We start from the raw sequence: 24,260 nt of genomic DNA on the forward strand, positions 1-24,260 counted from the left end.
ATCTTAAATGAACCGCATTTCTTATTTACTTTGGCTTGGTAAGTGGATATGTCCTTGTCATATGACAGTCGCTTCCCGTTCGTTTCGCCATGGGTTGGTCTTAGCGTCTCCGCCACCGCACTCACGCAGTCAGCTTGCTATTGCTAACCTACAACGAGCATGTAGGCTGGGCAATACGCAAGCAATGTCAATGCTATGATTGGCTGCGTAGCGGAAGTGAACCATATCGTATCATTGGCTGGACACCTGTCACTCACCGAGTTTCTACGCAATTTATATGTTTCTGTTGATTTTTTGTTTTTTGTTTTTGTGCGCAGCATTGCATTTCTTGTGCGCAGAGTATGTGCCAGCAGTGCGCGATTGCGCACGCGCACAGCTTAGAGGGAACATTGTTCAGACCTCAACCCCATAGAAAATCTGTGGAGGGAGTTGAAAGTCCGTGTTGCCCAACGACAGCCCCAAAACATCACTGCTCTAGAGGAGATCTGCATGGAAGAATGGGCCAAAATACCAGCAACAGTGTGTGAAAAGCTTGTGAAGAGTTACAGAAAACGTTTGGCCTCCGTTATTGCCAACAAAGGGTACATAACAAAATACTGAGATGAACTTTTGGTATTGACCAAATACTTATTTTTCACCATGATCTGCAAATAATTTTTTAAAAAATCAAACAATGTGATTTTCAGTTTTTTTTTCCACATTCTGTCTCTCATGGTTGAGGTTTACCAATGTTGACAATTACAGGCCTCTCTAATATTTTCAAGTGGGAGAACTTGCACAACTAGTGGTCGACTAAATACTTATTTGCCGCACTGTATGCCTTATTTTACCGCATTACTAAAAATAGGGACGACGAGACATCCAGTTTTGGTTATTCACTGAATGAAAGAGGAAAGTAATGCAGGCAAATAAATGGGTAAAAAGCAGGTGGCAAGGTAACGGAAACCAATTATGTGTTCCTCCTGTGCCATGAGTAGGAGGCGTGGGTCGTAAATGGGAGGCGTAATGGAGGACACGGAGCAAGAAGGCGAGTGGGGCAAGCAGGCTTGTTTGCATCATTAGATATTGTCGTGTTGCAGCTTGGCTAGTTCCTGACTCCTGCTCGCCTTTGTGTGTTTCACTGTTTGTATGTCGTGTGTGCCTGTAGAAATGTGGGTCAGGGAAGAGAAGATGGTGGCGGGTGAAGCTGTTTAACATGGAAAGGTTAACTGATATACATAATGTACTGCTTGAAAACATTTTGTGCAGGTTTTTCTAATATGACATTACGGTCGTCTATTTTAGACTATCCACATTTACCGTATTCCTGACTCTTCCACTCAATTATCTTCCATTCTTTTGTTGTTTGCTCTCTCTCTTCCTCCTGACAATGTTTGTGCCAAGAAAACTTGTTTTGTGACTGATTTATTAGCATTTCAGGCCTTCGTCCCTTCAGCATTGTAGGAACAAGCAGCAAATTAATCAGAAAAAACTAAAAACAACCTTTAAATATAACCTTGTTTGTACAACAACAGATGAACAGCCCGATAAATGAATAATCCTATCAAGTGGAGATTTGTCAAAAAGGCTTAAGGACACAGCCTTTAACAAACTAATCAATCAGGGGTCAGTGAAAGCAATTAGTTCACTCCATCACAAAAAAAGACGTGTATCCCTTTGCCTTTCACATCCAAAGTTAGTCAATTTTATCTTCAGGTTAACCATGAACATAAAAAAAGCCAGTTACACGAGAAGGAGGTAGCATATCAGCACTTGCAACTTGTGTTCCAGGCCGGGTGTCGAGTAGATGAAAGAGGAGACGAGACGGAACATTTTAGCCTGCTGCATGTGTGTGTCATCTGGTGCTAATGCTCAACAATAAATCTAAGCCTTTGTATGTCTAACCATGAATTTTTTTCCCCTCTGATTGTACTCTTTTCACCTTTCACCTGAACGTCACGCTTCATTAAAAGAACTGATTGCTCAACTGTTGACAGAGCACACACACACACAATGAAGGGTGGATCAAACAAGTTGACGTTGGTCCACTGACCCAACAAGTGAATAACTACTCACCCTTTGAACAAATATTCTAAAAATATAGTAGTTGTGGGTTACTGAACTTATGTACAGTACTACAGTGGTACGAAAAAGTATCTGAACCTTTGGGAATTTCTCACATTCCTGCATTAAATCATCATCAAATGTGATCTTATCTTTGTCAAAATCACACAGATGAAAAAAACTGGTTTAACTAAAACCCCCCAAACATTTATAGGTTTTCTTTTTTTAACGAGGATAGTATGCAAAAATGACAGAAAGGGGAAAAATAAGTAAGTGAACCGTCACATTTAATATTTTGTGGCCCGCCCTTTGGCAGCAATAACTTCAACCAGACGCTTCCTGTAGCTGCAGATCAGTCTGGCACATCGATCAGGAGTAATCGTGGCCCATTCTTCTCTACAAAACTGCTGTAGTTCAGTCAGATTCCAGGGATGTCTGGCATGAATCGCTGTCTTTAGTTCATGGCACAGCATCTCAATGCCACAGCATCTTAATGGGGTTCAAGTCTCACTCTACCTACCACTTGTCTTACTTTAGTTCTCTTTTCTAATTCTAATATCTAGTTGACTAGTCTCTTCATGACTAGTCACCCGGTGGGGAGGGGCTATTTTTCATGCGCAGCCTCCTGACTATCCGGACCCCTGACTGGATGGACGTCCTCGTTGCCCCCCCGCCCCGTCTTATCTGGCTAGATGGAGCTCCTCTTGTTCCCTCACTCTATTACATCTTTATAAACTGTAACTCCGTCTGCTAATTCCCATTAACAGTCCTGGTGCATTTTGTCTATCCATCCTGGGAGTGGATCTCTCCTGACTGTGGTTCTCCCCAAGGTTTTTCATTTTTTCCAAAGGGTTTTTGCAGTTTTTCCTTGCCGACATGGAGGGTCTAAGGATGAGGGATGCCCAGGACTTTAGAGCTGGGAATCTTTGGGCACCTAACGATTCAATTACGATTACGATTCAGAGGCTCCGATGCGATTATAAAACGATTTTTGATGCACCCCCCTCCTTTTAAAAAAAAAAAATTATTATTTGTTTTAAATGTTTTGTACATTAGTTCCAAAATTGTTCAAAAATACTCTCAGGCTAAACCAAACTACTATTTCAGTATCAAGTTAACATACAGCAGTAAACAAATATACAAAAATAACAGTAAATAAAAAAACTCCAGTCCCTATTCTGTATCAGCAGCTTTAAACTACATTCAATTAATTTAATGTTGTGAATCAACCGTAAAGTTGTTAAAATTGCTCCCGTTATTCCATAATTTCCCTTTTGTCTACTTTCGACATGTGAAAGTTTTAAAACTATTTTAAAGATGGATTCAAGTCAATATTTTACCGATTTGGGAGTATTTTAGATAAAAAGTTAATTAGGTTTGTTTGGAAGGTTCGCTACAACAGCCTTGCAGGGAAGAGTACTGCTTTAAGATGGCGGCCGTTTACTAACGCCCACATCTAGCTTTTTGTAGGTGTGCTGCTAACGCTATTGAACCGTTATATCATCTAGTCCTATATAAATGATATCTACCGTAACATTATGTGGATGTACTTTGTAGCAGCTTTTCGGCAGCAGTCAGGTATGTTGTTGTCTTTTTTTTATCTTGCGGCATGAGTTGAGCTAGAGCCGTGAGTTGAGCATTGGCATTTCCCGGAGGGGCTGGGTAATGATAAGCATGATGTTTAGCTACACTTGCTCTGTTCCTCATTGACTGCGCGGCGCGCTGAGTGTGTTGTACTTCCGCTTTACTTAGCATATTTCAATAATCGGAATTTGGATGTTTGTGAATCATTCTCGAATCTTCCACGGCCGAATCGCGAATAATCTAAGAATCGGAAATTTTGCACACCTCTACAGGACTTCATTTAATTCATCTACTGTTTCTGACTGTTTATCATATTGCCTCTGAAAAGCCCTTTGAGACAACCTTGTTGTGATTTAGGGCTATACAAATAAAATTGAATTGAAGTCTAACCCAATTCATTCCTGGGTCACTTTCTGTTCTGTAACCCAAAATCAACAGGAAGTGGCCAATAAAATGCCCCCAAATCAACGGGAAGTGACTGAAAATCAACAGGTAATGACCTGAAATGGCCCAAAATGACCTCGTTGCCTGGCATTGGCTGCCACTGACGGCCATAGAAGTGGGAGCGGCCCATTTGAAGAGGGCGGGGGTTCATTCGCAGCCACCCTCCCAGTTCAAATGGACAGGACGTCTACTTGTGATAAACTTACAGCAGAAGGAGGAAGAAAGCTTGTCTGTTGATTAGTTGTTTTGTAGAATATCCTAGAATGATTTCCTAACCAATGTAACGATAATCGTTGTATTGCCATATCATGAGATCATCGTTATCGTGAGCTTTGTATCGCAAATCGTATCATATCGTAAGGTACCCTTAAGTTCCGGGCAGTTTGCGCCGCATTCACTTTTTTGACGACAGCGCAGCCTTCTTGCGGGTTCCAGGTAGTCTGGCGGCCTCCCGCAACGAAGCATTCGACGAATCGCAAAGGGTTCAGAGATATAGCGCGGCTTCCACATGTCTGGGAACGTGGGAGGTGGAGAACCTGTCCAGAGGACCACTAATCAGCCACCACTTCGGCTCACTTTGTCGGTTCATTGTGGGAATGCAAAAGGGAAAAACAATCATGGAAGGCGAAGACAGTAACTGCATACCGAATGGCGCCAAACTTCACACAGATGTCTTGTAAACAGCCTTGTGGAGGAGAAATTAAAAAAAAACTTCAAAAAATAACCAGTATGCGATGGGCCAGTCTATTATTCATCCATACCAATGACTGTCAGTCACTAACGCACACACAACTGAACATGGCTAAACCGAAACGAGCAAATTGCAATTATGAAGAAGTCACGATAACAAAATGCATTATCTTACTTTGGAAACAAACTTTCCAAATGAAACCTCGTTCTCCTTTTAATTAAACACAGCTCAGTCCATCCATCCAGCAGATCATTTGTTCCGACACACATAAGTCGACCAATCTGTTCGGTCTTACTCCGGGCAAACAGTGCAAAACCTTTCATGAGGGCGTCTTAGGAACAGATGGAGTTGTAGACACAAGCATGGTGTTGATCATTTACAAGGTAAACTTCATCACAAGTTTGACAGAGAGTAAGCTCTATACTTAAACAACTTAGCGTGAATGCAGTAACTTTACAACGGCGTACCGCATGCGTGATATTTTTAGACCGTGACGTCGCATCGTAAAGCGGAGGTAAAGCAAGAGTGGGACATTATAGTCCTGCCCTCGCATAGTAACAATGTTAATTCTGCTACTTTTCTCCGGTAATCTTTCAAAAACGAACATGCCGATCACACATTGCTTTTTTGGAACATGTAGAAATGACTCTAGACATTATGACATATGAAGGATGTTTCTTCATACGTTTCCCGAAACCAAAACTCGGAGGAAAAAATGTGAAGAATTAATCAACTTGCGCAGACTTTTTAACGCCAGCTAAGTGAAGCCAGGGTGAGCTAAGCTAAAGCTAAGGCTATGCTTAGGTCGGCTCGTTTTTTTCGTCTTTTCAGCCCTCGACACTCAAGCCATCTCTTTAACTGAACATTTTTATGTTCTTCCACATCTTTGCCAGTGAATTTGGCACCAGGGACATCATTTTCAGAGAGAATTGGTAGGTTTAGCTCTGTAAACATCTTCTTTGTAAACGTTTTCCATTAATTTCCTATTAAGGACAAACGGCGGGTCCCCCCTTAGCAACAGTAGCTAACATCATAAATACAGTGCCCTCCATAATTATTGGCACCCCTGGTTAAGATGTGTTTTTTAGCTTCTAATATTTTTTTTAAATTCAAATAATATCGGACCTTAATGGAAAAAAAGAGAAAAATCCAACCTTCATTCAATACAAGTGCATTTATTCAGCGGGGGAAAAATCCCACATAAAGAAATAATTATTTGACATCAAATAATGTGTGTCACAATTATTAGCACCCCTGGTGTTAATACTTTGTACAACCCCCTTTTGCCAACAAAACAAGGTCTGGGGACTGAGATGGCCATGGGAGGAGCTTGATTTTGTGTCTGGTGAACCATTTCTGTGTAGATTTGTCCATATGTTTAGGGTCATTGTCTTGCTGAAAGACCCAGTCACGACCCATCTTCAGCTTTCGGGCAGAGGGCAACAGATTTTGATTTAAAATGTCCTGGTATTTCAAAGCATTCATGATGCCATGCATCCTAACAAGGTTCCCAGGGCCTTTGGAAGTGAAACAGCCCCACAGCATCACTGACCCACCCCCATACTTCACAGTGGGTATGAGGTGCTTTTCAGCATGCGCATCTTTCGTGGCACGCCAGACCCACTTAGAGTGTTTGTTGCCAAAAAGCTCAATCTTGGTCTCATCTGACCAAAGCACACTGGGACCGTGTGCTTTGGTCAGATGAGACCAAGATTGAGCTGTAGGGCTGTTTCGCTTCCAAAGGCCCTGGGAACCTTGTTAGGGTGCATGGCATCTTGAATGCTTTGAAATACCAGGACATTTTAAATCAAAATCTGTCGGCCTCTGCACGAAAGCTGAAGATGGGTCGTCACTGGGTCTTTCAGCAAGACAGTGACCCTAAACATATGGCCAAATCTACACAGAAATGGTTCACCAGACACAAAATCAAGCTCCTCCCATGGCCATCTCAGTCCCCAGACCTTGTTTTGTTGGCAAAAGGGGGTTGTACAAAGTATTAACACCAGGGGTGCTAATAACTGTGACACACATTATTTGATGTCAAATAATTATTTCTTTATGTGGGATTTTTTTCCCACTGAATAAATGCACTTGTATTGAAGGCTGGATTTTTCTCTTTTTTTCCATTAAAGTCTCATATTAGTTGAATTAAAAAAAATATTAGAAGCTAAAAAACACATCTTAACCAGGGGTGCCAATAATTATGGAGGGCACTGTATTTATGAGCGAAAGTGACGTGTTGCTTGCGGTACGCCATTACATTCGCAACAGTTATTGATAGACTGTTGTGTTCTAACTTTGGAGACATGGAATAGGTCATAGGACCGGAAGTATGATAAAACTGGGAATCTGTTGTAGAAGCATCAAACTGATTAAACTGGTAGTTTACCGACCATTGCCTCGTGTCAGCATTCATGCGGCATATCATGTTGTCAGAAATGCTACTGCAGCGTTTCTTTAAGAATTCCCCTTGTCCACATAATTATAAATTATTAACCATAGTATCACATTTCTTTTGATGACCACTAATAGAATGTCTGCTAGTGACGCCTGAAACGTCAACAATTTGTTTTTTAAATTCTGAAAATAACTAAAAATTGTTCAGTATCAGCCGACACCAAACCAAATATCTATTTTACACCCTCTAGTCTTGCAGTAATGAATAAATCTTTGTTGGTTATTTTAGGAACAACTCAGAAATGAAGCCTCATGACCCCCCGCAGTCACGATGCTCCTAAACTGGTCAATGCGTATAGAGAAAAAAGAAACAAGGGTGTCTTGTTATTTGATATGTTGCAAGGCATCGCTACATCGTGTGTAGCTCTTGGCCAACAACGGCTGAGCAACAATGGACCACTGCTTAACTCTTAATTACAGTCAGAAGACCGTGAGCCAAGCAATGCCAGGATGGAAATACGATGCTGCGATTATGCTTTTATGCTCGGATTCCTAAGTTCAACCTACTATTCAGCCCATTTTACAGAAAGCTACTAGTCTGGTGCAGTACAGTAATTCTTAGTGGGATAGATATGGGCTCAGAGTATGCTTGAGCCAGTCTAAAGGCCCTGGCATAAAGCCGCCTGATCGTACTTGGCACTCAATCGGAAGCTACCTGAGTCATCTTGTCTGCTCCTCAGCCTGCGGCTGTGCGCGTCAGATCGAGATCTTTCAACGCCAGCACATTTAGGGCTTCGGTCAGCTTGCATCTATCTAAAAAAAATGTGGGTCGTAAATACAGTGGTGCCTTGACTTACAAATCTAATTTGTTCCATGACCACGCCGCAAAACAAATCTTAGATCTTTCAATCGATTGAAGATTCAATGTGTTGTACAACTTGTTTTAACTAGAGAAATAACGTAAGATAGAGTGGTATGAAAAAGTATCTGAACCTTTTGGAATTTCTCCCATTTCTGCATAAAATCACCATCAAATGCACCAGACATCAAATCTTATCTTTGTCAAAATCACACATATGAAAAAAAAAGTGTCTGCTTTAACTAAAACCACTCAAATATTTATAGGTTTTCATATTTTAATGAGGGTAGCATGCAAACAATGACAGAAGGGGAGGAGACTTAAAGAGCAATTGAAACCAATTTTTACCAAACAATTTAAGTCAGGTGTGTGCCCAATCACTGAGTGGTGGTGATGTGTGGTTTAAAGCTCCCCTCCCACTATAAAACCCACACCTTGTAAGAAATGTCTTGATGAGAAGCATTGTCTAATGTGCATTATGGCTCGGTCAAAAGAGCTGTCTGAAGGCCTGCGATCAAGGATTGTTGATTTGTATAAAGCTGGGAAAGGATACAAAACCATCTCTAAAAGTCTGGATGTTCATCAATTGATAGTCAGAGAAGTTGTCTACAAATGGAGAGAGTTTGGCACTGTTGCTTCTCTCCCAAGGAGTGGCCTTCCACCAAAGATGACCCCAAAATATTAAATGTGATGATTCACTTATTTTTTCCTATTCTGTCATGGTTTGCATACTACCCTCATTAAAATATGAAAACCTATAAATGTTTGGGTGGTTTTAGGTAAAGCAGACACCGTTTTTTCATCTGTGTGATTTTGACAAAGATCAGGTCACATTTGATGGTGATTTTATGCAGACATGTGACAAATTCCAAAAGGTTCAGATACTTTTTCATACCACTTTAGATATACAGTGGGGAGAACAAGTATTTGATACACTGTCAATGGGAAAACCCATTGGCAGTGTATCAAATACTTGTTCTCCCCACTGTACATTAAGACAATTTTTTACAGTTTTAAAACTGACTGCGTGAACTTCCTTATTAGTCATGAGACGTATAAAGAATGTAAGTGTTGTCAGTTTGCCTGTCTACAGGTGTTATTGCACCATTTATGTTCCAATAATAGTTGTCTAAAGAGTTATAGCACTGAGATTTTTTTCATCGTATTAGACTTTACAGATTTTCCTAGAACAAAGTTATGTGTTTTTTTCCAAATGTGCAAAGTTATTCTCAGAGTTGTATACTTAGTTTGGCAGTAAACTAAAACTGCAGTGGTTGAAAATTTTAAGTCAAAGGCAAAAAAATCCCAAGAGTCACTTTTCTCATACGTAGAAAAGCAAGTCAAGTCACTCGTAGGTCAAGGTACCAATATACTCCGAAACGTATCATCAATTCATTCAATTACAGATTTGGGTAAAAATAGCATATATACACTATCGTCCAACTCACGATCAAAATTTAGCCTTCAATGAACTTAACATTGATATTTTTGTAATTTGTGAGGAAGCACTGCTACTCTAAGACAACCATGAAAGCGAGTGTATAAAGTGTGAGTAGAATCTAAACACAAATATCTTATTGTAGCTACATTTACCCCGCGTTTGTCTGGAGAAGCCCCATCTTTCCGGTCTTTGTCTGTTATGAAATAGAGCAGCTGAGAATGTTCAAACAGCCGCTTTGTTCGCCTCATGGCGCTTCGCGCCGCGTACGAATGATGCCGTTTGAGGAGATGCCTCGTTGTCGGGCCGACGCTAGGCGCCGAGGGGAGTTGTGTGTAAACGGGTGAGCCTAACGCCGCTAATGTTGACCTGCGTTGACAGTCTTGGTGACACTTTGTTTATTGCAGTTGTATATTGTCTCTTTGCATTTTTGTTTTGCTCTTTGAATCATGCTATTTCGGTTCAGTGAAGTTGCTCTTGATGTTTATAAAATAACAAACATGTTGCAGTGCAGAATGTCAAAAGATTAAAATTTCTTCAGTGTGTACAAAAATATGTTGAGTTTAGAATCTTCAATTATTTTAGTAAATGAAGATTCTAAAATGGAAGACTCATATAAAACTTACTTGTGAGTCTTTGATGTCAACAAAAACACAAATGTTACATCCATAAATGACTCCAACCAATAGCCTTCAAGTAACTCAAATGTGTTGTATTAAACAATACTTAACTAACCTAACAGTTTAGTAGAAATTAGGGCTGAACGATATGGGAAATAACTGACGTTGCGATTTTTGTAGATTTGCGATAGGTATATTGCGACATATATTGCAATATGTAAAAAAATAATTTTCACCAGACTTGAAAAGCATCATTAAAAATGTCCTGATCTGATTTTTCAGAGGATCGGGATAGTTTTTAATTAAAAAATATACCTTTATGTTTTTCTGCTTCATGCTCATACAGCCTCTCACCCTCCCTCCTGAAAAGCAGTGTGACCAAACTGTTTTTCTTGGTCTCCAGTGCAACTGGCGTTTGGTACTTAAACTTAATGATGATTGACAGCTCTATGATCCAAGGCACAAATGTGTTAATCATCGCTTTGTACAGTCTGAAAAGTGCAGTGGCAACTCATTCATTGTGTGAGAGGCTGTTCTCGGCAGCGTGTCAAAGCAAAAAATAAAAAACTTTTTTTAGGTATGAATCGGGACTTTATTGTCAGATTCTCAAAATCAGGTGATTTGTACTCCGGCTTGGGTGCAAAAATATGCGATCGGAACATCCCTATTATTCATATAATACCGTTTAATTCAGGCTAAGTGGGTTTATCTGGGAATGATGACGATTTGTGTATCCAAAAGGGATCCAGGAAGCCATGTCTCTGCACAATTGCTTTTATGAAGAAAAACAAAAAGTTTACATTAAAAAATCAACCAAACAAAAAAAAAACAACAACAACAACAACAAAAAACACAAAGCCTGTCGCGATATGCAATAAGTCAAATTAATTGCACGGTAAATAAGAATGAGGGCGGTAATTTTCCCGGCTGCGATTTATTACCGTAAGCGTGAAACTCCAGTTCCTTTCACTGATGTTTATTGGTTATCAACATGCCATAGAATTAAAGTTAAGATATGCAAGGAAACACATCAATATTAAACATTGTAAAACGTTAGCATTGCTACATTGAGGCTAATAGAAAAAAGATAGAGTAATAACCACTTTAGCCTGCTATAAAACATTGGCAGTCTTCCCCCAAACGCAAATTTGCTGTTAAAAGTCGACCCTTCAAACATGAAAACTCTCTGGTTTACAGCATTTGTAAACGATGCGAAAAAAAGAAATAATCAGCTACTGACACCACATGCAAGACGAAAATAGAAGACTAGTGTCCTTTTTTTTTTACGGAGTGTAAAGCTTACGGTTAGCGGCTTAGCGAACGTACTTCAGGTGAACATTTCAAGATATAAGCTCATCTCATGTTAAACATGTAAATAAAGATTTCTGGAGTTAATCTCACATACTTCACATTCTATACTGAGAGCAACTTTAAAATGACACCCATTATGAAAAATCTGATTGGCAATGATTAATTTGGCTTCCAATTTGCTAACATGCACACTTTGCAGGACAAGATGACAGTCATTTTGGATAAAATCAACACTTTTGATGGGCTCCTAATTGGCAGAGAACAGAAATGGCGTTGGATTTCTCACCTATTTCATATTCTGCACTTTGCTTGCTTTCAAATGGCACATGATGCATTGTATGCATTATTTTAATTTAAATATTATCTTTAATGTAGTTTGTGTTTTATTCAAGAATCACAATTTATTGCAGTTGAAAGGGTGATTTATTAGAATGAATTATCACAAAATTAGTCGTTGAATTGTTTGGTTTTTTGTTGTTGTTTTTTGTTTTGTTTTGTTTTTTTAAATGGCAATAACATCGCATAACAGCAACAATTGATGAGTCAATATGTCGCCTACTAGAATTTATTATCGCAACAGACCTAAGAATGAGAACAATAGCACGTCCTGCGATGGGACTATTGCACATGCGCATATTGCGATGGCGATGTTCAAACGCTATATTTTGTAAACATCCCAGATAGCAGACAGACATTGAATAAACGTTGATTTTCCATCAAAATAATCAGTATGGTTGACATCGAAATTTTCGACGTGAAACGTGACACTTGGTCATTCTTTGCGTCACGCCTTATCAGAGGGGGCCGAGTTTCATTTAGAATAGTCAGGCGAAGACGGCACACACTCATGTCTAAGCTGGATTCAAGCTTGGATTTTTGAAGAACTACGAAAGCTGTACCGCATACAAACAGGAAGGATTGTCTCAGGAGTGATTTGTTCGAGGATTCAAGGTAAATATTATATTTTTCGTACCATGCATGCATTTTGAAATGTTGCGAAAAAAATCAATGGGAGAATGGGAACCGCCACGGCAATGGCATCGTTCTTCGAGATATATACATAAAATAGATGCGTAACTGCCCTGTTTTTTGCTCTTTTAACAAAAAATCAAGACAGCTTTACGTCCATATCTACAAAGAATTCAGTGATTGAAGCATTTATTTGCAGGAATTTTCTTCTTTGTTTACACCTGGAGGTGGCTAATTTTCGTAAATGACTAGCCTATAATCAAGGCCACACGAAATAAAGGCTACCTGGAGGGGTTTTTTTTTTTTTTTTTTGGCTTTTAGCCAAGAATCGAGACTGTTTTACATCCAAATCTATAAATAATTCAGGGACTTAAGCATTTATTCACAAGAATTTTCGCCAGAAAAGCTCTGTTTACGTCAGGCGGCCGCTAGCCTCATTGGCTAACAGAGTAGCATTGTACTTCGACATATATACGTAAAATAAATGCTAACTGCACGGTTTCTTTGCTTTTAACCAAGAATCGTGACTGCTTTACCCCGATATTTATGAAGAATTCTGGGATTTAAGCATTTTTTCACATGAATTTTCGCCAGAAAAGCTGTTTACGGCAGGCGGCCGCTAGCCTCATTGGCTAACAGAGTAGCATTGTACTTCGACATATATACGTAAAATAAACACTAACTGCACGGTTTCTTTGCTTTTAACCAAGAATCGAGACTGTTTTACCTCCATATCTATAAAGAATTCAGGGATTTAAGCATTTATTCACAAGAATTTTCACCAGAAAAGCTCTGCTTACGTCAGGCGGCCGCTAGCCTCATTCGCTAACAGTATATAGTGCATAATGATAATAAAGGGCTATTCTATTCTATAATAAGTTGTGATTGTATATAGAATTTATTAATAATCTATTAACATATTATTTATAATTGATTCTGCATTATTTCCTCAAGTATTAAGTTTCTGATGTGAAATTTGAGTGATTTATTAGCTGTTGAAAACATGCAGTAAATAAAAGAAAACTCTGTTGGTATTTTGGGCAAAGACTATAGATGTTAAATATTGCTATCAATACTGAAAATATAGGTATCTCTGCATTTGGTGATTTTTGCGCATCTAGTGTAAAATCTAAGACGTTTATAGCCATTTTAAGTAGTGTTGTACTTATATAAAAAATAATTAATCGGGATTTTATAGGGGAACCACTGAATTTTTTTATGCCGCTGCTCATGGAGACTCATATATGGCTAAGGTAGGTGCCAGTTTTGGTTTTAGGTCAGTAGCAGCTTTGGTTTTGAAAATATTTGAATTAGAAGTTTTTGAAAATAGGCTTCCTACGAATCGGCCCAGTTTCCAGTGTCACGTCAATAGGTTATCAAGTCTTGGTCACGTAACGTTGAAACAACGTTGTTCTATAGTATGTCAGGTGATGGTTGGGTTAACATTGTTTTACAGTTGATGAACTAATGTTGACAAATAGTTGATTTCTGATTGACCGGGAAATATGATTGAAAAGTCATTGAATAATGGATGAGCTGGCGTTTTGGTCGAAAACATAACATTTATTCAGGTTTGTTCCAATATTATTAATAATCGAAATGACAAAAATAGGTTTTGTAAGGATTTCAACGTTGAAACAACCTTCATTGAGGGTGCAAAAGTGACGTTAGTTCAACGATATAAGATCGACATCCAACATCTTTTCAACGTCTGTCTGCTATCTGGGATTGGTCTACAGTGAACCTGACAGATGTTATATAGACTCGTGTAAACATTAAATTAATACATTTACAGTGTTCTGATTTGTTGAAAAACTACATGCCAAATCTCCCAGTTCAAATGGATTGGACAACAATCACCATCAATGGCAGCCAATGAGGTAATATCTCTGTTTTTGTCATACGGTCTCCAGCAAACCTAACAGGCGTGTTTGTATAAATATTTGTCTTCTATGATCCTATCCGCTTATGTAAACACCGAATAATTTTAGAGTCTCGAGTCAAACTAACACAATTGGACAACAAATTCTATTCTGGTCCACAAATACATGATCGATTCTCAATGACCTAACAAGACACGATAAAGACAATTAGCAATCTTCATTGTTTACAAAAGCATGCTCACTGGAGACTCAATTGTCATCAGGTGTAAAGGTGAGGTTCTTTCTCTTTCTATAGTATGTGAGAGGACTTTGATTGGCAAGGTCTTGCCCTAAATCATCTCGGTTAAGACACCAGCACCCCGTGACCCTGAACAGGACAAACAGAAAATGAATGGTTTGTGTGTGTGCGTGTGAGCGAGACAAAGCTCTGCGTCCGTTGTATAAGGATGCTGTGTTCCATCATGCATCACTGCATTGTTGTTAGGTTTTGTTTACCCAGACAATGATGAAACCCAACAGACGACAAGAGACATGAAGGCCCGAAGCATGCAAGGTGCTCATACGGAAACATGAGGAGGACATGCTGAGGGACACGAGGAGACGCAGCAAAAGGAGAAGGACGTTACCTTTCCGGGGACGAGGATTTCTCCGAGTTCACTGACATGAGCGGTGCCTGTTAGCCGCTCGCTGACCGAGGGACCGAAAGCAAACTGATGAGGCGCTTTATTTTTCCTGGTGTTTGGATCTTGCTGATGTGTGTCTGAGTGAAAGGAGAGGAGTGGGTTACTATCTCCCCATCCTCCTTTTACTCCTCCTCTTCTGTCCTCTTTCTCCAAGGATGATGGAGGACAAAAACAAGCAATGTGCTTAAGATGCTGACAGAACCAGTGTTGTTAGTCAGGCGCTTTTGACTACACCTTCCTTTCTTCCTCCCTTCTGTTCTTCCTTCTCCTTGGCTCGCTCCCTTTCTCCTCCTCCTTCCGATCCTGGTCCAACAGACCAGTGAAAGGGAGACCCCTTCAAAAAAAAGACTCCCATCCACGTCCAAGTGTCACTCCTGTCTCTCACACTACTTTCTCCAATGCCTTTGTCAGGCCTTCTGCAGCTCTGCACAACAACAGAGCCCGGAGTCCGGTGGAACATTCCACTGCGTGCGCGCGTGTAGGGGTGTCGCCTTGTGACAGCAACAAGGAAATAAATGCATTTTTTTTCCTTCTGGCGCACTCACTTTCCCCTCCCCTTCCTCCACCTCCGACCTCGTCATTGGCGTATGTAGCAGCTAGATGTCTAAGGCGCTGCGGCCATCTTGCGACAGAAGATTTCTCATGCGTCCAAGCGAAAGTAAGATGAGTGATTTAACCAGAAGTGGGTAGAGTAGCCACAGACAGTGTTGTTAATCTTACTTTTAAAAAAGTAATTAATTACAGTTACAAATTACTTCTCCCAAAAAGTAATTGCGTCAGTAACCTGAATGTAAGAGTAATTAGTTATTTACAGGGGTGAAAGTGGGCCAGAACGGTCAGGAACGCAGTTCCAGTATAAGATTCAGGGCCAGAACGCAGTTCCGGTATAAGATTCAGGGCCGGAATGCTGTTCCGGTACACGGTGCTATGATTCCGAAAATATGACGGCAACTGTCAAAACTAGGGCTGTCAAACGATTAAAATTTTAATCGAGTTAATTACAGCTTAAAAATTAATTAATCGTAATTAATCGCAATTCAAACCATCTATAAAATATGCCATATTTTTCTGTAAATTATATATATATTCTGTAAAATAAATTGTTGGAATGGAAAGATAAGACACAAGATGGATATATACATTCAACATACGGTACATAAGGACTGTATTTGTTTATTATAACAATAAATCAACAAGATGGCATTAACATTATTAACATTCTGTTAAAGTGATCCATGGATAGAAAGACTTGTAGTTCTTAAAAGATAAATGTTAGTACAAGTTATAGAAATTTTAAATTAGAACCCCTCTTAATGTTTTCGTTTTAATAAAATTTGTAAAATTTTCAATCAAAACATAAACTAGTAGCCCGCCATTGTTGACGTCAATAATTACTTACACAATGCTTATGGGTGCTGAAGCCTATAAAATCAGTCGCACCCAAGCGCCAGCAGAGGGCGGCAAAACTCCATATAACACAATTAACAAGTGGGCATTTCACTCTACTGACATTTAAATCTGTCTGAGCGGGACATGTGCGTTAATTACGTCAAACATTTTAACGTGATTAATTAAAAAAATTAATTACCGCCTGTTAACGCGATAATTTTGACAGCCCTAGTCAAAATGCTATGTAAAAAAAAAATGCTAAGCTGCCACACATGCATTTCATCTCCAAGAAAAGAAACAATCTACCAACATCAGATTTATATACACAAGTGTTGACAACAAGCATAATAAAGTGCTTGTGTAGTGTCATCCGTTTCCAACAATAATTATTATTTATTTTATTCCACGAACGGCATGGAGGTTTCCCAGCTGCTGCAGTTATCAGAGTCTGACGATGATGAGTCACGTCAATTTGCGAATACACGCAGCAAAGCAAAACGCCTGGACTCATTTATCCGTTCAATTGGCTGTCATACTGTCATACTGACATGTGATCAGCAGAGATAGTTAGCTCTGATTAGTTCAAATGTGCAGGTTTTCTGGAACAGCAAAAAAAAAAAAAAAAAAAAGGTTGAATTGATGCGACAAAAAAAGGGCAATGCAACATAAAATGGATCAAATCTTTAAGAGCAATGAAAGACTTGAGGAGGCTTATTGATAATATTTAATTTAATTTCTGTATAGAATGATTTTCTGACCAACAACTAATAAATAGAAAAACAAGCTTCTGCTGTGAATTGGAATGAGTTTATCACTAGAAGACGTCCAGTCCATTTGAAATGGGAGGGTGGCAGCTAATGAACGAATGTTCAAACGGATTGAACGTCTATGGTCGTCAGTGGCAGCCAATGCCAGGCAATGAGGCAATTTTGGGCCATTTAAGGTCATTTACCTGTTGATATTCAGTTACTTCCTGTTGATATTGGGGTATTTTATGGGTCACTTCCTGTTGATTTTGAGTTACAGAACAGGAAGTGACCTGGGAATCACCCAAATGAATAGGCAGTGACTCAAACTCAACAGGAAATTACCTATAAATGCCCTAAAATGAACAGCAAGCAAGTGACATGTAAATGCCCTGAAAACCCCCACTCTAAATGGATTGGGCATCGTGCACCGTAATTGCAGCCGTAGAGTAAACTGAGACACTATTATGGTGGAAGATTTTGGTAGCAACTTGTTGAATCCTTTTTTTTTTTTCAGATATTGACACCTTTTTAAAACGATATCTCGATTCTTGGCAGGAGCATATCGATAACCTTTTGGGATACAAAGTATCACGGTATATCACCATTTTGATATTTTGTCACACCCCTAATCTGAAGTAATTACTAAATGAACGCTCTATTAACGTCAGTGTGATGTGGTTTGAATGCTTCGGTCCTTAGTATGGGCGACGAGTGACGACATCCGTCCCTATTGGCTCACAGCACAAATAAAACATCTAGTCTTTGATAAATATATCTATGCCTCGTCCCTCCCCAACCTCGCTCATTCGCGTTTCCTAACTCCCAATTGCCTTATTACGACATCCTGTATCTCAGGGCAACGCGACACAGATCTTCCTCCCCCTCCTTCTTCCCTCTCCTCTTTATCTTGCATCCTCCCTGCCTTTTCTTAAAAGTCATTTTCATTTCAGCCTCTTCTTGGGAGCTTTTTTCCCTGGCCATTTTTAAGCAGATGGGCGCGCTTCTACATGAGTGATCAGCTCACTGTGTGCTAGCCAGAGGGCCTGTCATGTTATTGAGTGGTGGGGGGTGTCCGTCTCGATCCCTTGGTCTGACCTCAATATTAGTCTGTGGGTGCACCCATGCATTTAGGCGTAGGTGTGTGTGTGAGTATAGCGAGTTGTGGGGGAATTCTGGAGGCTGATGCTGTCGTGTTTAGATAACAAACGGTATCCACTGTAGGAATGTGTGGAAATGTGTGAGGTAATAGACGTCGAATCCATTTTAACTGGGAGAGGATGACGGACAATAATACTGTTATTATATTATTTGGATTTGTGTAAATGTTGCTAATAACCTACTGCCAATAGCAAATAAAATGATATTTCACCTACACATATTGATAATATCCAATCCAACAAGTTCAAACCCACAAACGACGAACATGATCATGTGAAAGAATTTTATTCATGCTTATAAAACACGTAACTGCTGTGATTCTATATTCATTTGTACTGTGACTGTATTTATTCATGTTCGTGTGCTCTACCTATTTCTTTGAACATAATACAAAGAGTTTCTGTCGACTGTCTTATCAGATTTTACTCCCTTTTCTTGCCAGCTACGGTTAAGTTCCCAAGGTCCCAAGGTTCCCAAATTCACAATGTTTTTCAACTGGAAATCACCAGAAGTGGGCTGCAATAAGTTTGGTTTTTGCTTTCATAGTAGGTATCTGTTTTCATAGTAGGTATCTGTTTTCGGAAATTTCCAGGTTCGCGGTGAATCAGTAACAGGCACTTTTGCTCAATAGACAATGTTTATTGATTAGAAAATGCAGAATGAATGAGATTTATTGATTACAATCTCACAAGAGCAAGCAACAAGCATCAAAAACAAGCATAACAAGGGTAACGATGATGCTAGATTTGAGTTTGTCAATCCCAGAATCCCTGCGCTACGTTACAGTACAACCAGGTGTCCCTTAGCAATGAAAAACGCTTACCGTGACAAATGAGCAGGAGCCAACGCTCCGGTAAGGCGACGAAGGAACGAAGCCAGGCAATCCGTACGTGACCCGCTGGCGGATTTCAAGGTATATTTTCATATACCTTGAAATCAATGAACGGCACATGCCTAATTTCAATCAATTCAATTAGATATTTGTCAAACCAATCGACATATATAAACCATCTTAGATCATTACACACCTAAAAGTTCATTCATTCCCTTAAAAAATTGATCTGGAAAACAAAAACACCCATCCTTCTGCAGCGTAGACGCTCTGTAGCAACTCAGGCTTAATTTTGTTCCTGCTCAACATACAAAGCTAATCTCTCAGTTCAGATATATCACAAAAACACATGTCTTTGAAGCAACTGTTCCTACACGTAAAGAGCTTTTGTGGCTTAAGAGAACATGTATGGGTAAAACATGGATTGCAGTACACATTCAATCAGCACCGAATTTAAGCATTTTTGATTAACGTCAAAGTATCAGATAACTCGAAAAGATTATCCTGAGTTATTATCCTGTGGTGAGTGAGGCGCAGTTTAGGCAAATTTCCATTCCACTCATTTTTCCCTAGTCTCACTCAATTGTGAATCTCGTGAGAACGTGACCAAACTTCGAAACGCCATTGTATAAGCATCAATTCAAAGGTGATTAGGGTGTATAATTTTCGTAATTACTGACAAACAAGCTTTTGAACTTTTTAGTCGAACACGTCAAATATGTTTTCCACTAAAACAATTTTCTGATTTCAAATGTCAGCATGTTTGCAAAAGGGCAGAAGGAAGTAGGGCAGCTATTAACAATCTATTTATCACCCGCTTTCCAATTACAAGTGTACACTTGATTGAGGGCTTTGTTTCTAAATCTCATGAAATGCCAGAAAATGATGAAAAGAGTTGTGTCTAGTAATAGACCACCAGCTTAAAAGCAATGATATCCATGTCGCTTAAAGAAAAAGCACGAGTTCCACTTTCCCACATGAAAGGACGACATCATGTCTCCTAGCTAAACTATTGTCCTCATTCTGCACTCATGTGGGCCAACGGATAGAAAGAACACACTGGGTCTTGGCGACAAGAGAACATTGAGCTGCGGGGCGCATGCTTTTATTCTGCATGCCTATTTTAACACACCTACTTTTGGGGGTCACATGACTGATGATGGAGAAATTTTAAAAACATTTGTTAGCACCTGACCTCATTTGGGTTGCAGATGAGGTGGAACTGACTTTGGGATTGCCAGAAAATCTCATTGACAGGCTGGTACTTTCCTAGAATTAAATTAAGCTAGCTGTATGATAGGTGGTAGCTATGTTTAGCTTAAAGTATTCACGGCGCTTCATTTGCTCCACAATTTACTTTACCTTTTCCTGTAAAGTGACTTCAGAGATTTGTATCCAACACTGGGGAAACATTTGAAATAACAATTCTGATAAGATTTTGATGCTAAATCAAAACTAAATTGGGCAAACTGATTCCAAAATTGACGTCACTTTTTTCTAGTACGTTGAGTTGTTTTCATGCCAGGGCCAACCTACCGATACTTGTTGTAATGCCATGTTGTTACTACTCACACATTTGTACCGTATTTTGGGGACTATAAGCCACAGTTTTTTCATAGTTTGGCTGGTGGTGCGACTTATACCCAGGAGAAACGTATGTGTGAAATTATTAACACATTACGATATCATTTCACATGTTATTTTGGTGTTTCGGAGAGACACTGATGGTTTGGTAAAGTTGTTCGCATGTTCTTTATGCTATAGTTATCTGAATAACTTAATAGCTATGGCCACGTTCGCGTTCTGCCTTTGGCAATGAGTGTTCAATTGTATTGCTGACTTTTTTATATTGAAATGCGTGCTTTTAGTTTGATGTGCTTTCACGCCCAAGTAGGGGAGCACTCGCACTTGTTTACGTGAAGATCAGCGCTCACACGCCAGAAGAAGACGGACAGCTATGCAGCGTCTCTGAGCGAGAGAAAGAGCGAGAGAGAGAAATTCGTTCGTTGATGCGAACCTGTTTGGTATCGAGGACGAAACTAATTCAGCCAATTATACGGTCATCCAGCATCGTCATTTGGGAGTTTAGCTCGCTGCATAGCCAGGACCTAGCCATAGCGTCCTGGTGAGGACAGTATATTCGCATTTCGTTGTTCATGCATCATGTAACTTCATACTGTACACTTATTCAGCACGTTGTTCTCTATTGTATTTTTATATTAAATTGCATTTCAAGATGACATATCTGTTCTATGTATTGGATTTTATCAAGTAAATTTCCCCCAAAACTGCGACTTATACTCCGGTGTGACTTATATGTGTTTTTTTCCTCTTCATTGGGCATTTTATGGGTGGTGCGACTCATACTCAGGTGCAACTTATAGTCCGAAAAATACGGTAAGTCATTTTTTAAAATAAAAGAAGCACATATAGGGTACAGTATTTTTCCATTTTATTTTCGTTAGTTCTAAAATTGACATGGTAGAGAAAAAATTAGATCAGATTTTCTACCCAAAAATTCATAAAACATAGAGTGACCGCTTCTTAAAATAATTGCTTGAGTCATTATTTCTGATTTTTAGGAAGCAAAAAACTGAACCATGTTAATTTTTTGATATTTTCTAGCAATTTTAATCATATTTCATTTTAATCATTCAGTGGCTATTATAAGAAGGTCTCAATATATTAAGCACAGTAGTTTCCACTTGTTTTAAACTAGTTCAAAAACTTGATATGATATTGAAAATATGGGGTTAGTCTAGATTCAGAACCCAAACATAAGTAAAACACAAATACTAAGTAAAATATTTTTCATTAAAAAAAAAAAAACCACAAAACAGGGATCCTAGAGTTCAAAAACCTGAGGTGACAAAAAAACAACAACACAGTTTTGTATTCAACATCCAAAAATGTGTAAAAAAACAGGTGTCAGTCTTAAACAAAAATGTGTTCCCCAGCATTAGCTATCTATCTGCCTAAATGTATGTAGACATGTACCGATTACTGATTTCAAGGTATACCGTGGTATGAAAACCTCTCGGTTTCAAAACCACAAAAAAATTCCGACATACCGTCCCTACGGTATTAGCTATTTTTTCATGTCCCAAAAATGCAAGAAGAAATGCCTCGCAGCTGCAACGCTCAACCCTCTACCACCGGTTGTTGCTCAGTGTCAGTGATTCAGCTGTGCTACACAGAGGCTAGAGGAGGTGAAACTCCCATTGAAGAAAACAAAATCGGTAGTATGGGAATATAGAGAAGTTAGAGACGGCCGCGGCTTAGAAGAGGGCCAACCAACATTTAAAACATAAGGTTAAGGTTATCAGACCGTCAGAATCTCATAATCGCACATGCCTACACAAATGTCAAATTTGCTCTTCACTTTCCTCAAGCTTGATGTAGTGGCCTCAATCAGGTGCCTCGTTGTCCGCCATGAGTGCATGCACATCATAGAGGGACGGCTAAAGCGCTTTGGAAAAAAATAATAGCGACATTAAAAGCAGCTGCCAAACTGAACTCCACAAAAATGTTGTTCCCCGGTATTATCTATCTAACTATCTCTTTACTTCAAAAATGCATCTTCCTTTCCGATAGCCTGCAAGAGTCTCCTTTTTAGAGTGCTTTGTTGTCAGCTCAGCAATGGGTACATGCACGTCAGTGTGAAGGCTGAAGAATGATATTTTTTAAGTAAATGGTTGGGGAAAGCCAGCGTGTAGAAAGGGGTTTCCTATGAGGGCTTCAACTCTAGATTCAGCACCCAAACATAAGTAAAACACAAATACTAAGTAAAATATTTTTCATTAAAAAAAAAAAAAAAAAAAACACAAAACAGGGATCCTAGAGTTCAAAAACCTGAGGTGACTAAAAAACAACAACACAGTTTTGTATTCAACACCCAAAAATGTGTAAAAAACAGGTGTCAGTCTTAAACAAAAATGTGTTCCCCAGCATTAGCTATCTAGCTATGCCTAAATGTATGTAGACATGTACCGATTACCGATTTCAAGGTATACCGTGGTATGAAAACCTCTCGGTTTCAAAACCACAAAAAAATTCCGACATACCGTCCCTACGGTATTAGCTATTTTTTCATGTCCCAAAAATGCAAGAAAAAATGCCTCGCAGCTGCAACGCTCAACCCTCTACCACCGGTTGTTGCTCAGTGTCAGTGATTCAGCTGTGCTACACAGAGGCTAGAGGAGGTGAAACTCCCATTGAAGAAAACAAAATCGGTAGTATGGGAATATAGAGAAGTTAGAGACGGCCGCGGCTTAGAAGAGGGCCAACCAACATTTAAAACATGTTTGCGGAGGGTGGCTGCCGTGGAGGCAATACCTCCGATATGATTTCGCATTTATACAGAACTAGAGGTTAGTAAACACTGTCATGAACGTTTCCCACCAGCTATGAGATTTAACTCCAGCGTGTTTAGTGTGTCTAGCGGTGGTGAAACATGTTTTCTCTCTAGCAACTGTCTGTGTTGAGAAAGAGAGTGTGTGTATATTGTAAACATGATGCGAGTCATACACAAGTGCTTTTTATGGAAAATAATTTTATTACTTTGTTTGATGGTAATAATGTTGAGCTGTGGCTGTGGGTTTAGGCTCAAATATGAAATATAAAGAATATTTTATTTTTTTAAATTTATTCAAACTTAACATTATACCAATTTGTGAATATGTTTAAAAAAAGAAAAATCCTGTTCAATGAAAAAAAGTTTTTTTTTTAAAACCCCGATATCATTTTTTTTTTTTTTTTTTTTTAACCCCCGATATCTCAAAGTAACACATTTCTAGGCGCAGCCGAAGCGTTGAGGGTGTCCGGTTTGGTGACCTCAGCATTGCATCTCTGCTTTTTGCAGATGATGTGGAGCTGTTGGCTTCATCAAGCCGTGACCTCCAAATCCCACTGGAGTGATTCGCGGCGAAGTGTGAAGCGGTTGGGATGAAGATCAGCACCTCCAAATCCGAGACCATGGTCCCCAGTCTGAAAAGGCTGGAGTGCCCTCTTCGGGTCGGGGATGAGATCCTGCCCCAAGTGGAGGGGTTCAAGTATCTTTGGGTCTTGTTCATGAGTGAGGGTAGGAGGGAACGGGAGATTGACAGGCGGATCGATTTACCAGTCGATGTACGTTCCTACCCTCACCTTTGGTTACCAGCTGTGGGTCGTGACCGAAAGAACAAGATCCCGGATACGAGCGGCCGATATGA

The 24,260-nt window shown here is 39.5% G+C and overlaps 1 protein-coding gene across 6 annotated transcripts in view; it reads right to left on the bottom strand.

The window, feature by feature from the left end:
• srpk2 (SRSF protein kinase 2) overlaps positions 1-24,260 on the bottom strand; it is a 117,161-nt gene that overhangs the window by 77,967 nt on the left and 14,934 nt on the right. The window contains exon 1 of one of the 6 annotated variants that reach the window (XM_057837833.1): positions 14,866-15,427. The exons of the other annotated variants lie outside the window; for them this stretch is intronic. Coding sequence (XP_057693816.1) covers positions 14,866-14,903 — 38 coding nt within the window. The 5' untranslated portion in view covers positions 14,904-15,427. Of the gene's footprint in view, positions 1-14,865; positions 15,428-24,260 lie in introns of those variants that run through there. 6 annotated transcript variants of the gene reach the window in all.

The sequence above is a fragment of the Corythoichthys intestinalis genome, chromosome 5 (genome assembly GCF_030265065.1).
Source record: "Corythoichthys intestinalis isolate RoL2023-P3 chromosome 5, ASM3026506v1, whole genome shotgun sequence".
NCBI classification, from domain to species: Eukaryota; Metazoa; Chordata; class Actinopteri; order Syngnathiformes; family Syngnathidae; genus Corythoichthys; species Corythoichthys intestinalis.